The 15,015-nt window shown below is 47.5% G+C and overlaps 1 protein-coding gene across 1 annotated transcript; it reads left to right on the forward strand.

Moving 5' to 3' along the window:
* Positions 1-1,371: 1,371 nt before the first annotated feature.
* On the forward strand, positions 1,372-5,735 carry LOC116435333 (prostate stem cell antigen-like). Its single transcript, XM_032091610.1, has 3 exons — positions 1,372-1,797; positions 4,042-4,146; positions 5,305-5,735. Exons 1-3 carry the CDS (start codon positions 1,746-1,748, stop codon positions 5,514-5,516), a joined length of 369 nt encoding a protein of 122 aa, XP_031947501.1. The 5' UTR covers positions 1,372-1,745; the 3' UTR covers positions 5,517-5,735.
* Positions 5,736-15,015: the final 9,280 nt, after the last annotated feature.

A 15,015-nucleotide genomic window follows, 5' to 3' on the forward strand; every position in this document is an offset into this window, starting at 1 on the left:
CGTTTGCCATCTTCAGGAGTCGAGCAGGAATTGCACTTCAATTTCCCAAAAAACAGTGAGAATCAACAATTCATGTAACGATACAGGAATTCCCGGGATCTCACACGGCCTCAGGCAAGCAGGACTGGGGGATGTAGAAGCTCTCAGCTGTCAGATTCTCTCACAGCACCACAAGGTTTGGGTTTTTCTGGTTGATGTTAGAAAAAGAATAAAAATAATGGCCCTGGGAGAGATGGAAAGAGTTTTATTCCTTATCAAGGATTTTTTAAAGAAATATTTAATTCCAGGCCTTGGTGGATTTGATAGAGAGGGTTTTTTCCCCCTTGGCCCCGTTCTTCCCTACCACAAAAAGCCAAACCCTACAGGGACAATCCTAAGGGATTAAAAAAGAAAAATAGCCTTAAAGAGCTCTGAATGAGGAACTCCAGAGCCTGAAAAAAAGTACTAGGTTTTTTTTATCCATAAAGGTTGACTATAAATGATCTGGTCTGTAAAAATATGATGAGGCAGAAGCCAATAGACACAGAAAGAAGGTGTTGGGATGTTTTTTTAGGCGTGTTTTACACAGAAGAGTCCAAGTGGAAGTGGTTAAGATCCCCATGGAGGAACCAGGATTTTCAAATCATCTCCTCCACTAGACTCTCCACTGGCATAAATCAGGGCAGGAGTTTTATTGTCTACCTCTCACCCCACAGCCACTGATCAATGACCCACCTGCACACCTTCCTTTCAATTTGGAAAAATTCCTGCATGAGAATAAATCCCTAAAGGAAAGAAATGCACAGCACTGGGATCCCAGGAAAAAAATGAATTAATTAAACATTGAATTTAGCAAAAAAACCCTGTTTTCTTTTGCCCTGGCATGTCCTGAGAAGTGGTCACAGGATGTGAGGAATGGGAGAGGATTCTGCTCAACCCACGAGAGCAAACATTCGCACTTGAGGCTGGAATGTGGCTGAACTCACCCTGTCTATGACAGAGAAGTGGCATTTTTTGGACAAGCCTGGGTTGTTGACATTGAGTCTACTATGAGTCAAGTGTCCAAACTTGTACCCAGCCTCTGCCAGACAAGAGGGACAAAAAGAGAACCAAGTCACAAATGAAACATCTCAAAATAAATCCATCACAAAGTCCCTTGGGTTTCAAACATCAAAAAGGAGTTGGCCATTGCTTTTCAACAGAAAACAAATGCAAATGAGGCCGAATGAACTCCTCAATACCTGGAAAGGCCAATGCACTTTTAATTTGCCCACATACCTCCCTACCACATACCTTGTTATCACGAGTATCGCTCACACAGGCAGATAAATACCCGAAGTTGTTGATTCAAAGAACATTTTGTCCCCAATTTAAACACAATGGCTCCACTCAGGGTGGCACGGGGGTGGAGAGCCTCGTTCACAGGGTGCCACTGCAGCCTCAGTGACTCTGAAGAAATGCATAAGGCTGGCCTTGTTCAGAAGAATTTGGGGCTTTTTCCACTCCTGTGAGCACTTTGCCCAAGGGTAGGAGGGAAGGCGGGGGTGGCAGCGGTGGAGGGGAGCCCAGAGAGTGGCAGGGAAACAGGAGAGGCACCAAACACAAATATCCCAACGCACAAAGCAACCCCTCCCTTGGTCCAGCCAGCAGCTCCCTCAGGTGCCTTCTCAGGGATGGCCTTGTGGGCATGCCCTGCCTCCCTGGATATATAACCTGCCCCAGGAGGGACAACTACCCAGAGGCAGCCCCAGAGAGGTTATTCCAAGATGAAGGCTTTCCTTGTGCTCCTGCTGGGAGCACTCCTGTGCGTGGACTCAGGTAAGATCCCGAAAAGGATCCACCCCCCAGCCCTTCCTGCAGATCTTGAGTCTGGGAGAAGGATTTGTGGTGGGGTTTGGCAGGGAGGGAAGAGATGTTGGCACATGGTCATCCCAAGATATATCCCTTTGGATGGGTGTTGAGTGGGAAAAATGCACAGTGCCATCCTGGGGATGGTGGAATCCTCATAGCTTCCAGGAAAGAGAAATCCTGAATTAATCAAAATCCAAGTTTTTTAAGCCAGACCACACAGTTAAGGGAGTAGGGGAGGGGTTAAGTGCGGGTGGGGGGGGGGGGGTAGTATTTTCCTTCTTCCCAGGCTATCAAAATTGCAATATTTCTGCAAAGTTTTCCTCCAAAATTTTCTTCTGACTTTTCCTTTCAAAAGCAGACCCTGAAACCATCCAGATTTCCAGAATTGTGTAAGACAGTAAAAACAACAGTGCCATGATGTGTTATTTTATAGAGTGGATGGGTGGACTTCGGACACCCTCATGTTTTTATAGCTTCACTGAGAAAAAATAAAAAAGGGTTTAAAGCAGCTTTTCCCTATTACCAGTGAAGAGAAGAATCAAATCTGAGCAGTTTTTCAATCAGCAGAGGATGCCTAAGGAATAAGCTGTGAAGGGTCTTGCACAGTCCACAGACCTTTCTCTCTGCCAGCTTCCATCAGAGCACTCAAAATTTGACTTTTATGGCATTATAAGTCAGAACAATGTGAGAACAGAGTGCAGCACTCAGACAAATTGGGGGTTGGCTGCTCACCTCTGTGACTGCATCAGTTGTCTACACCGGAGTGTCTTAGACAGAGGGACACCAAGTGCCTCAAATTAATTCCTTCAATCCCTAATTTCTAAATAGGGGTTTTCAGTATCCTAAAAGAGTATTTTATGCAACTGAATTGGGGGATTCATGATACAGGTTTGGTGATCTAAAGGAAATATATACATATATATTAACGTTAACTGACACTTGCAAGGCTCCAGTGACAGCCTGCGGCACAAGTAGGTGACAGGAACAGGTAATTACACCACAATCTCACTCCTCTGGGGACAATTTGTCACCAGGGCTGGACACTTGGGAACTGTCAGGTTTATCCTGCCTTTGCTGGATGCACAGAACAGCCCAGTAGGTGTTGCCAGCACTGATTTCCATCCCCTGTGGAGAGACATTTCCTTGAGGGAGTGGGAACAGGGTGGTCAGAGAGGGGTAAAAGTCATGTTTGAACTTTGCTTTCGAAGAGGGGGGAGATGGAGAGTGAGAGTCACAAGTTCAGAACTGAGACAATGCGAGGAGACTTTGAAAAATCCTGCTCCATCCCTCAGGCTGGATGGGGCTTGGAGAAACCTGGTCTAGAGGGATGTGTCCCTGATGAGATGATCTTTAAATCCCATCCAACCCAAACCATTCCATTATTCTCTTCAAGCTCAGCTCCATCTGCTCTCTTTTTGCTCTCTCACTGCACTGACTACATCCAAAATATCTTCAGCACCTGCCAAACCTGACTCCCACCTCAACTAGGTGCATTATAATCCATAACAAAATGGAAAAAAAAAAATTTTTTTCCCAAAGCAGAGGAGATATCTTCCTTTGAGGATGCCCAGGAATGGTCCGATTTCCCAGTGCAAACACTTGGTTGAGTTCTCTGGAGAGCTTTGGGTAGATTGAAGATACATGAGAGGTATAGAATTGTTCCTCCTTCTGCAGGACTGGGTCCAGTTCTGGGGTACAACATCAGAAGGACATGGAACAGCTGGAGCAAATCCAGGGGAGACCATGGAGATGCTTCAAGGGCTGGAGCCTCCCTCCTCCGGAGCCAGGCTGGGAGAGCTGGGGATGTTCACTCTGGAGAAGAGAAAACCCTGGGGAGACCTCACAGCCCCTTTCAGTGCCTAAAGAGGCTCCAGGAGAGTTGGGGATAAATTTTTAGGAGGTCCTGTTGGGATAGGATGAAGGGTAATTTTTTAAAAATAAAAAAGGGTAGATTAAGGTTGACTATAATTAAGACATTTTTTACAATGAGAGTGGTGAAAAAATGGATCAGGCTGCCCACAGAAGCTGTGGCTGCCTCATTCCTGGAAGTGTCCAAGGCCAGGTAGGATGGGGCTTGGACCAACCTGGTCAACTGGAAGTTGTCCCTTCCCATGGCAGAGGGGTGGAACTGGATGATTTTAAAGTCCCTTCCAACCCAAACCATTCCATAATTCCCTGATTTCTCTCCTAACCTCTCTTGGTTTCTTGCAGGTTCATCTTTGCAGTGCTACAGCTGCACATCCCAGCTCAGCAATTCCAAGTGCATGACGAAGATGGAGTGTGGCGAGAAGAATATGTGCAAGACAGATGTCATCCGTAAGGAAAAGTGGGGGTGGAAAATGAGTTAGTTGGGATGCTGGAGCCAAACATCTTCCCAGCCTCAGGCATCCCGTCCAGGCTCACCCATTTTGGATACAGCAGGTGGTTTGGGCCAGCAAACCTCAGTGTGCAAATGTGTTTCGCCTGCACAAAATTAGGTTTATTTCTCTTTCACAACACCAAAAATTATTTGCTTGCAAGGGCTATGGTTAATTTCTTTTGCAATATTTGCAAACATGAATTAAAATGGGAGGGGCTGAGCCTGGTCCAACCTGATCGTGAAAGCGCAGATTTGAGGTGAGATCAATGAAAATGACAGAATTTCATCTCTGTGTCTGTGGGGAACCTTGAAAAATTAGGATTTTATCTTCCCATTCTAGATCTGGTTTGCCCTGTCCATATCTGTGCTGACAGCTGAGTTGCTCTTAGACCTGGAGCACAAAATGCATCAGTGGCACATTGAACCTTCTCTCTGTCAGGCAGTAGATGTGATACCGCCAGTAGGAATTATGCTGGTTGGGAATGTGCAAATCCATGGCATTCACATGCAGGAGAGCCAAGATGTTGTAGAACTCTTCCTTATTTATTGCACATGGCAAAGATTTAGTGCCCAGAATGGATTTTAGATCTCCTGGAGGAGAATGGATCGGATCTCCCGGAGGTCAAAATCTGCTGGTAACCAGCAGCTGCCAAAACTGACCAAAAAAATGGGCTGTGCCTCTCAGAAACAAATCAAACAATAACTCTGCCTCCTGATATGGGAATAACCTTGTTTCCATAATTTCCCAGGTGTTGAAAGGCTCCGTGCAACAAAGATGTTTGGGTTTGGGCTTCACAGTGAGAGAGGGCAGGGTTAGATGGGATATTAAGAAGAAATTCCTTGCTTTGAGGGTGGTGGGGCCCGGAGAAGCTGTGGCTGCCCCATCCCTGGAAGTGTCCAAGGCCAGGTTGGACAGGGCATGGAGCAATCTGGGATAGTGCAAGGTGTCCCTGCCCATGAGATGATCTTGAAGGTCCCTTCCACCTCAAGCCATTCTGTGATTCCGATTTTTCTCCCAAGGAACGAGCTCAGATAAGAACAGCATCCCATTATTCAGTTCCATGAGGCTTGGCTTGTACTGAGTGCTTGTAATAATGGTCCTGCTTTCCTCCCAGGGGTCGTGGGGCTCTTCAGCATCATCAGCAAGGGGTGCGATTCCTCATGTGATGCATCCTACCAGGACTTCAATGTGGGCAACAGGAACATCTCCTGCTGCAGCAGTGACCTCTGCAATGTCAACGCCGCGGGCAGTGTGAGGTCCAGCTATGGGCTGGCCGGAGGAATAGCAGCCGGAGTGCTCTGGACCGTCCTCAACAACAAATTGTGAGGAGCAAAGAGGCCTCCCATGACCACAGCAAGTCTTGGAGCACCCTTCTAACAACAGGAATTGTAACCAGGAGCAGTGGGGTGTGTTGGGCACCCAGCACCCTGGGAGCCATATGATGGCTTCTGCTTTAATCTTGCAAAGCTTGAGTGCTACCAGATAAGGAAATTTGTGTTCATGTTATCTGCAAAACACCTCAAATAAAGTTATTTCTCCACCAACTGTGTGTGTCAGGTATCTATTACTCAGTCGCCTATTTCTGCCTGCAGCAGAGCTGTGGGTGTTGTGTAGCCGGCCGATGTCTAGCCCAGGTCACTGCTGTGCAATGTGACCAGAAGCCCCCCCAGGGGATGAGGGAAAGGCTGTGGATGTATCTATCTGGAGTTCAGGAAAGCCTTTGATTCTGCTTCCCACGATATTCTCCTGGAAAAGTTGGCAGTCCAGGGCTTGGGAATGTGTACTCTTGTCCGGGTTAAAAAGTGTCTGATTCCACAGAGGGGTGGGGAAAGGTGCCACCTCCAGCTGGTGGCTGGTCACCAGTGGTGTCCTCCTGGGATCAGTATTGGGGTCAGTCCAATATATTTATTGATGATCTGGATGAGGGGGTCAAGAGCACCCTCGGGAAGTTCACCAATGACACTGAGTTGGGTGGGATGTTGATCTGCTGGAGGCCAGGAAGGCTCTGCAGAGGGATCTGGGTCAATGTTCCAAGGCCAATGGTTTGAGGTTCAACAACACCAGTGAGGTGTCTGAGTGCAAGGCAAACTCTATAACACCTCTCATATACAGTTAAAGCGCCTCCTTACAGCTATAGATTCATAGTTATTCTGTGCCTTCTCCAGCTGATTTATTTTATGGATCTAAACTTGGATGTTACCACCTTGTATTGGGAGATCCTTTGCAAAGGCAGAAAAAAAGCACCGTACAGAGGCCGGAGAGAAACTCTCAGGTGGGTTTTCCAAGCTACACCCACGTGAAGAGATCTGGTAAAAAACAAGGAAGGAAACATGGAGAGTGAATCTGGGAGAGCCCTGGGTGGGAGCAACAGGATTTAAGGAGCTGTGAAGTCAGGCCAGCAGTGGGCAGAGGATTAAAAGGGGAGGGAGATTGGCCAAGAGCACCAAATTCCTCTCTTACACCTTAAAAATTATTGGAGCTGACAAGGATGTGCGGCTCCACGGGCTGAAATAACAAGGAATCATTTCTCTGGTGGGGATGAGTTGCCTGGAGGATCCATAGCCATGGGACAAGGGTCAAAATCCCATTTGGGATGAAGTCAGTGGGATGTCAGGAGATAATGACACCGTCTGCCGTTGTGAAAGATGAAAGTGCGTAAATCCTTGGGATGCAAGGCATTAACAAGCTGCTAATTGTAGGAAGTTGGGAAGGGGTTTCCGCGGAGAAAATCAAGAATGAGCCACCTTGTTTGTAGGAATCCAACCTGGTTACAGGTGAAGGGAGGATATGGGACAAGTGGAGTGATTTATTCTGGCTTTTCCAAACCTCCTGAGTCATATCCATGAAAAGGGGCTCATCCAGCTGTGTATTTCCCACTGTGCATGGGTGACCAACTCCACGAACTCTCCATTCCAGGGAATCCTCTGCTTGCACTGCAGGGATTTTCCTGACATCTCAGTGCCCTGTGCCCACTTTCTGAAACAATTCCCAGGCGTGTCCACATCCAGAGGCCATTTCCAACAAGCAATTTGGCTACAATGGTCGTTTCTGGAGACTGGGCGTTTAAGTGGCCAAGGGATGGTGGCACCAGAGTCATTAGAGTCCCCAGGGATGTTGGGTGAAACAGAGCCTTTTCCAGCTTCTGGAGAGGTCAAACACATTCATAAAATCATGGAATGGCTTGGGTTGGAAGGGACCTTGAAGACCATCTTGTTCTTATCCCCTGCTCTGGGCAGGCGCACCTCCCACGAGACCAGGTTGCTCAGATCCCCATCCAGCCTGGCCTTGAATACTTCCAGGGATGGGAATTTGGGGATTTTGTCCCCAAAAATAAGATAGAGGACCATAAATGGGGGCTGTTCATCTCTGCTTTAACATGTTGGTCCCAAGGCAATGCCGTCTACTTCCTCGAGCACAGAACTGAGGAGTTTCTTCCCAGAGCCAAGAGGTGGCTTTCCAAAGCTCTGGAGGTTGAGACCTAATGTCTAATCTCTTAGAGGCTCAAAGGATTATTCCTGCTTCCAACTTCTGCTCTGAATAAATTCAGGGTTGACCAGTGAGTGATTCTCATCTGTATTTACCTAGAAATAAATCCTTTCTGTGGATGTACCTGGACTTTTCATGGGTAGGATGGCATGGAGCACCTCTCCTATAAGGAAAGGCAGAGAGAATTTGGGTTGGTCAGCCTGGGGAAAAGAAGGCTCTGGGGAGAGCTTTCAGTGGCTAAAAGGGCTCCAGGAGAGCTGAAGAGGGACTTGGTTCAAGCGCCTGGAGGGACAGGACACAGGGAATGGTTTCCCACTGCCAGAGGGCAGGGTTAGATGGGATATTGGGAAGGAATTCTTTCCTGTGAGGGTGGTGAGGCCCTGGCACAGGTTTTCCCAGAGAAGCTGTGGCTGCCCCATCCCTGGAAGTGTCCAAGGCCAGGTTGGATGGGGCTTGGAGCAACCTGGGATAGGGGAGGTGTCCCTGTCAATGGTGGGGGGGGGTTCCAACCCAAGATATTCTGGGATTCTGGGATTTGGTGATGAAAAAGTTTAAAGAAGGTGCAGCTGGGAGAGGCCAAGACTGGGACAGGCACAGTAAAGAACTGGGCAGGAACCCCATGCAAGTGGTGGAACTAATGGCACCCGGCACAGCACTTGGAATAACCCCAAACCTCACTCTGCATCCAGGTCACCGACAGAGCAGCCTCAAAAACAACCCTCTAAATTCTGGGAAGGGCAAGGAGGTGGCGAACTGGGGCAGATAAATGACTCAGCTGCCGATCAGAACCTGGGCTGGGCCAGGGCAGGACCAAGAAGAGGACGGGATGTTTTCCCAAGGGCTGGGACTGCACGTTGGCAGAAAGGTTGGTTCCCCCTCCTGCTTTAAACCCATTACACAGCTCAATAGGACTCTGGGTCAGGTCCCTCTGCTCTGCCCCTGCACCCTCTGTCACCAACGTGCTCTGTTGGTGAAGAAATCTGCGACAATTTACATTTTGGGTGCTGATAAAACATCCTGAGAGCTGCTGCAGGACACAAAAGCGCAACATACATCTGAAAAAATAAGGCTGGGTCTATTTTGCCTGAGGAAGTTTCTTCTCAAACAGATTTTTTAGTTCTTCTGTCCTCTCCACACTTCTCAAAAAGCCTAAAATTGAGGACAGGGTCTTTAAACAATTCAAGTATCTCAGGCCAGGTTGGATGGGGTTTGGAGCAACCTGGTCTAGCGGAAGGTGTCCCTGCCCATGAGATGCTCTTGAAGGCCCCTTCCAACCCAAACCATTCCATGATTCTAAGGCTTCATGATTCTGTTTACTCCTGGTACAATTAACCATTATTCATTGTCCCTGTGGATAAGGATTAGGCCATCCAGTATTTCCCACAGCACATTAGAATTTATATCCAGTGCCTTTCCCCAGCCTGAAAAACGTCACCAAATTCCTCTGAACTCAACCCAAGTTGCAACAGCTGATTAAAAACTGGATTTAAACCACTGGAGAAAGTTTGTGGGGCAGAGAGGCTGGATGAGCTGGACTTGGGGACCAGCAGTTCCTTGCTGTGCTCTACATTTCCTTTATGGCCTGGGGCGAGTTCCACAGCATTTCCTTTCCTCTGCTTTGTACAGATGGTATCAGGCCCAACACATGGAGAGATGCTCAGATAGTGACTTTAAAGGGCCAGGGGAGAGATTGAGGCCAAAAATAATCTCACAGAGGTAGCTGAGGAAGGCTTACCTGCTCCCAACCCACCCTGCACAGCCACATTCCTGCTCTGAATCATGCACACGTTGAGTAATGAAGGTGTTTTTGGGGGCAAATAGAACAGAGAGAGCCTGATTAGCTCTGCTCTGCCTCTTATTAAGCCACTAAAACCAATCCAAATTCCTGCCCTTTGCAGAACATCCCTCAGTGAATTGTAGCTGCCTCTCAATCAGGACAAGCCAAGTTCATCCCCATTGTCTTTGACTAATCCCATGCCCATTCTGCCACTTGACAGCTCTCTGTGGCAGAGATCCCTTGATCCCTCGTTTCTGACCTTATCCTGAGCTCTCTTAATGCCTTTCCAAGCTCCTCCTCAGGACTCTTTGCAAAGCAGGTGATGCTCTGACTCCTCTGATGATGCTCTTGATTCTCAGATTCTCTTGCAAGCCCAACTTCCTCCTTCTATGGCTTCTCCGATTTCTCATCCTTATTTTATGGGGACATCACCTTAAAGGCCATCAACTCAATAAAAAAGCTCTTGTAATGTGCCTTTCCCAGAATTTTTTACACCAGATGAGTTCACCCCGACACTGAAATAACCTCTATGCCTGGAATACTGAAATTTAAGGGCACCTGCTCACCTCTGCCAGCGGTTCCCCACATGAATCACTTCAAGACACCATGACCCAGCCCTGGAACCTTTCCCAGCTCTGCTGGTGGCTCTCCCTGGCTGGGGTAGTGTCACCACCTCCCCTGAAACAGAGGTGGTAGGCATGGGGCTGAGTCAGAAAAGAAAAAAACATTTTGCTCCTTCATTTCTGCTTATTTTCATTCAGATTCAATCTGGCCTTGAGGGAATTCTGTGGAACAAGGACTTCACCCAGGGGAGGGGAGTGAAAGTGGAGTGATGGACTCGTTTTCCTCAGGGGTTGCCACACACTGAGTTATTTGCAGGGACAAACCTGGGTGGTGCCACACACAGGTGCCAAATGAGTAGTGATGTGTGCTTTTGGATTTACATTTGGCAGCAGCCTTTGAATTTGCAAAAATACAGATTCGTCTGCTCTCACAGACAAATTTAAGAAAAAATTATGTAATCTCTGTCTGTAAATCCAGCATTTCTGCAGTGAAGAGGAGGGTGATCATCTTGCTTAAAATACTATTTTTTGGACACCTCTTCAACTGTCATAAGTAAAAAGAGAGGAAGGTGTGGCTATCACACACAAATATTCAAATCATTAATTGAGATGTGATAATTTGAATGCACCTGACCTATTCTATTCCTCCTCACATGAAATGAAAAACAGAAATTTAGAAAAATATAGGCAGGCTAGTCTTCAGAATTCAACTACTGAAGTAAAATGGGAATATTTAAAAGAAAACAATTAGGCAAACAACCCTCTCCACTCTTGCTCTTGCAGGGAGGAGGCAGGGAATGGTAATTGCTTGTCATGAATGAGGTGCTCATGTGCAGTCATGGCCTTTGGACTAGCTCCAATTGCCTTGTGGTAAAATGACGGAGCATTTAGCAACCTTCTCACACCCATGGACTATGAAAGACAGCTGATTCCCTGCCCTTCATAATCCCAACCAATTAATTTACCGTCTTTGATGTTGTTGCAGCAAATGTTCTGTTATCAGGTGCTCTTCAAGTGCGCAGCTCTGCCCTGTTTCTCCTCACCCTTCTGATGGGCAAAATAAATACTTGCCTTTGCCATGGAGATCCATTGATTCCCAGTGTCCATGGGAATCAGGGATTTGTTGCCAGCATATCGCTGTCAGAAATTCTTGCAGGGTTTTCATCAGTGTCCCCTGTATCCAGAAGAATCGAGAATTAAAATTAAAATGTATTCACTATCTGGCTATCCCCAAAATTTATTGTCCCCCTGTGATGCTTTTTTTAGCATTATTGTACACATTCTGAGTCCCATTTTGGGATAAATCAAGGCCAAGACATCCTGAAACACATTGTATTCCCTGGAAGGATCCTGCTTAACGAGCACCAGAGGTGGGATACACCCACAGCCCCCACAGAAATTCAGGGTGAATAAAGGGTGAGAAAAATATTTCCTTAAAAATCATGGAACCCAAAATACAAAAAACTTACTACTTTTCTGGCCTTCTAGGAATGGGACCAGCAAGTCTCAGGCCCAAAAATCACAGTTCCAGGCCAGTGGAGACCTCTGGGCACTGCAGGTTCCTCATCCCTACTGTCACCAGCATGGGTTGAGGTCAAGGCTCTCCCAAACAACTCCTGGGGGTGGCAGAGGAGTTAAAACTACCCAGAGACCATTCCCAGAGGCAGTTTGGATACAATCAGTGAGGTTTGGCAGGAAAAAGAATCACAGACCATTTTTTTTAGTCAGCTTCAGTGCCAGAGACTCGCCCTCAGCATCTCTGTCCCTACCCATGGCAGGTGGTTGGAACAAGAGGATCTTGGACTTCCCTTGCAAAACAAATCATTCCATGATTCCATGGTCTTTAACTTTTTAGATACTCTGCAACATCAGTTTTAACCAACAAATAACATCTCTTGCGGTTGAGATGTGCAGCAAATGCCGAAGGTGTTTGAAGAGACTGAAGGGTTTTGTGTAAAAATGTGACACTGAATTGCGGCATTGCTGGGGCAGGAGAAATCTGAGTAACCTGATGAAGGAAACTCCTCTTCCAAATGGATCCAGGAGTTCTCAGACCGAACCATTCCTTCCCAGCCTGGATCTGTCCAAACCCTTTTCCAAGTGCCTTCAGTCATTCACTGCCTCTACCCAGTTCAAGTTCTACGGAATGGTCTTTGCTGTTGCTGGTCCATGGAAAATCCTCACATCAGAGCTGCACATCTGTATTCTCCAAGCTCAGCAGGAATTCTTATTCCAAGCTGGAAATGCTTGTTTTCCTCCAAAGTTTTGTGACGCTGTTCTGGAGAAATGTCTCATTCCTAGCGACCTTTTTGCAAGGTGGAAAAGAATGGAAATAGAGTCTGGGATGGGTGTTTGTTCCCCAGCTGTGAAACAGAATGGAATTAATGATTAATGGGATGAAATTTAACAAGTCCAAATAATGGATTCTGTACCTAAGATGGAGCAATGTCAGGCACAAGATAAACTGGGAGAGGAGGGACTGGAAACCAGTCCTGCAAAAGGAATCTGACAGGAATTCCATAGGGATCATCAGGGTGTCCTGGTAGCCGAGAGGACAAACCACATCCTGGGCTGTGTCCAGGGAGATTATCCTGCTGTGCCCAGCATTGATGTGGCTTCCCCTAAACATTCTGTGCAATTCTGGGCCCCACAAATTAGGAATGATGGGAATGTCCTTGAAGGTGTCCATGTGAGGGCAACAAAGCTGGAGAAGGGCGGGAAGGAACGTCCTTGAGGGCTCTGGGTTTGTCCAGTGTGGAGAAAAGGAGGTTGAGAGGGAGCCTCACTGCAGGTTCCTGAGGAGGTGAAGGGCAGAGGGATGTGCTGAGCTCTTCTCCCTGGGATCTAGGGACAGGACATGTGGGAAAGGGTCAAAGTTGTGACAGGGGAGGTGTAGACTGGACATCCGGAAGTGTTTTTTTACCAAGAGGGTGGTCACACACTGGAACAGCTTCTTGGAGAGGTGGTCAGTGCTTCAGGTCTATCAGAATCTGGATTTCAGAACATGCCTTAAATTCTGGTCAACTCTGAATTGGTCAGGGACTTTGACTGGATGGGCATTTTAGGAACTGAAAATTCTAGTCTAGTCTAATTTATTCTAACCTAATCTTATCCAGCCTATTTAGGACAGCTGGCTCTTCCCCTGCCCAGATTTCACCACACTTTCTGTAAAAAACCCCAAAACAACAAGGGTGGAGCCCAAACAGACCAGGAAGCAAAGCCACAACCCCATGTGGCTACGCCAAGGTAAATGCCCTGCCATCACCACCCCAGTGATTCACCACGAAATAAAAACCAGGGGACACTTTTGCATCATGGAAATGGCAGGAAAACTTTTGTTGGCTCCGGGATTAAGATGTCGACACGAACAAGCCCAAATCCTCAGACTAAAGTAGAACTCAGGGCTGCCTTTTTCCAGCTGAACAGTGGGATAAGGAGCAGGCAGCATCCTGAGGACAGCCAGGGACGTAGGAGGCAAGGAGATGATGCAGACACTTTGTGAAGGTGGTTGGTGAAGGGTGAATGGGCTGCTCTGCTCTGCCCCACATGACAGGGCTCTCTGTCCAAGAAGAGCCCAAGAGGAGGAGGATCTCATCCATTTCATCAATATCAGGTTCACAATCATGGAATGGTTTGGATTGGGGCAGACCTGAAATATCATCCAGTTCCAACCCCCTGCCGTGGGCAGGGACACCTTCCACTATCCCAGGTTGCTCCAAGCCCCATCCAGCCTGGCCTTGGACACTTCCAGGGATGGGGCAGGCACAGGTTCTCTGGAAAACCTCTGCTAGGGCCTCCCCACCCTCCCAGGGAAGAATTTCGTCCCAATATCCCATCTAACCCTGTCCCCTGGCAGTGGGAAGTCATTCCCCTTGTCCAGTCACTCCCGATCCTTGTCCCAAGTCCCTCTCCAGCTCTTCTGGAGCCTCCTCAGGTACTACGAGGGTTTCTAAGGTCACACTGAAGCTTCTCTTCTCCAGACTCTACAATCCCAACCCTCTGGGCCTTTTGATTTATTTAATAGGATATTAAGGCAAACAGATCCCACACATCACAACCAAGTGAACGTTCCACATATGTCACCCTTATTTTCCTTGTCACCTCCCTCCAACCCCATCCAGGCAGAGCTGCCATGAGACCTGGGAGTGCTTTCAGCAGAAACAACCTGTACATTTTACTTTTGCATTACTCACAAGTGGAATAATTTTCAAACTTGCCTGGTTCTCCCCCAGACCAGTGGAAATGTTACCTGGGCACTTCTTACTCCATCATCCACTTCTACCACTCCAAATCTTGGAGTTATCCAAACATGGATTGCCAGGGCACTGGCACTGGCAAAATAGTGGAGTGTGGAAGAGCTGGATTCATCTGTTCCCAGAGCTGAGCACTGTCCATAAACTCTTATTTTCAGCTGTTGGGGGTACTTGCAATCCTGGCATCCCAAGTGAGGCCTTACCCAACATCCTTGGATGACAGGACAGCTATCCAGGATGGATAGATGGGCACTGGAGGCTGAGGGGATTAAAGGTTTTCCTGGAATGTTACTGCTGGGAAGGTCATAAAGCCTTTCCACTCAAGTGTCTGGCAAAAACACTGCTTATATTCACTTCAAACCAGCCTTTACTTCAGTGTCTCCATCCCAATTTCCCAGTCGTGGACATGGATTAGTTCTCCACCCTTGAGAGCTCCCAGCCTGGCACTAAACCTGGAACATTTATATGGAGAATTGAAGGACTGTTTTTCTCTAGTTGCCACCCTTTTTCTTATCTCAGCCTGTTCTTCCCTGCTGTTGAGCGTGTCCATATTTGGGAATCCTTTCTCCTTCCGCTAAGAAATCCCATCTCTTTTAGAATCATGGAAAGGTTTGGACTGGAAGGGACCTTAGAGATTTAGTTCCAATCCCCTGCCATGGGCAGGGACACCTTCCACTATCCCAGGTTGCTTCAAGCCCTGTCCAACCCAGCCTGGAACACTTCCAAGGATGGGAGAGCCGCAACTT

Source organism: Corvus moneduloides, chromosome 1, assembly GCF_009650955.1.
Source record: "Corvus moneduloides isolate bCorMon1 chromosome 1, bCorMon1.pri, whole genome shotgun sequence".
NCBI lineage: Eukaryota > Metazoa > Chordata > Aves > Passeriformes > Corvidae > Corvus > Corvus moneduloides.

Bases quoted from the DNA above. Each gene is read 5' to 3' on its own strand.
- LOC116435333 (XM_032091610.1), top strand. From the start codon at position 1,746: ATGAAGGCTTTCCTTGTGCTCCTGCTGGGAGCACTCCTGTGCGTGGAC. The intron at 1,798-4,041 runs GTAAGATCCCGA...GGTTTCTTGCAG, and splicing joins ACTCCTGTGCGTGGACTCAG to GTTCATCTTTGCAGTGCTAC. The intron at 4,147-5,304 runs GTAAGGAAAAGT...CTTTCCTCCCAG, and splicing joins GTGCAAGACAGATGTCATCC to GGGTCGTGGGGCTCTTCAGC.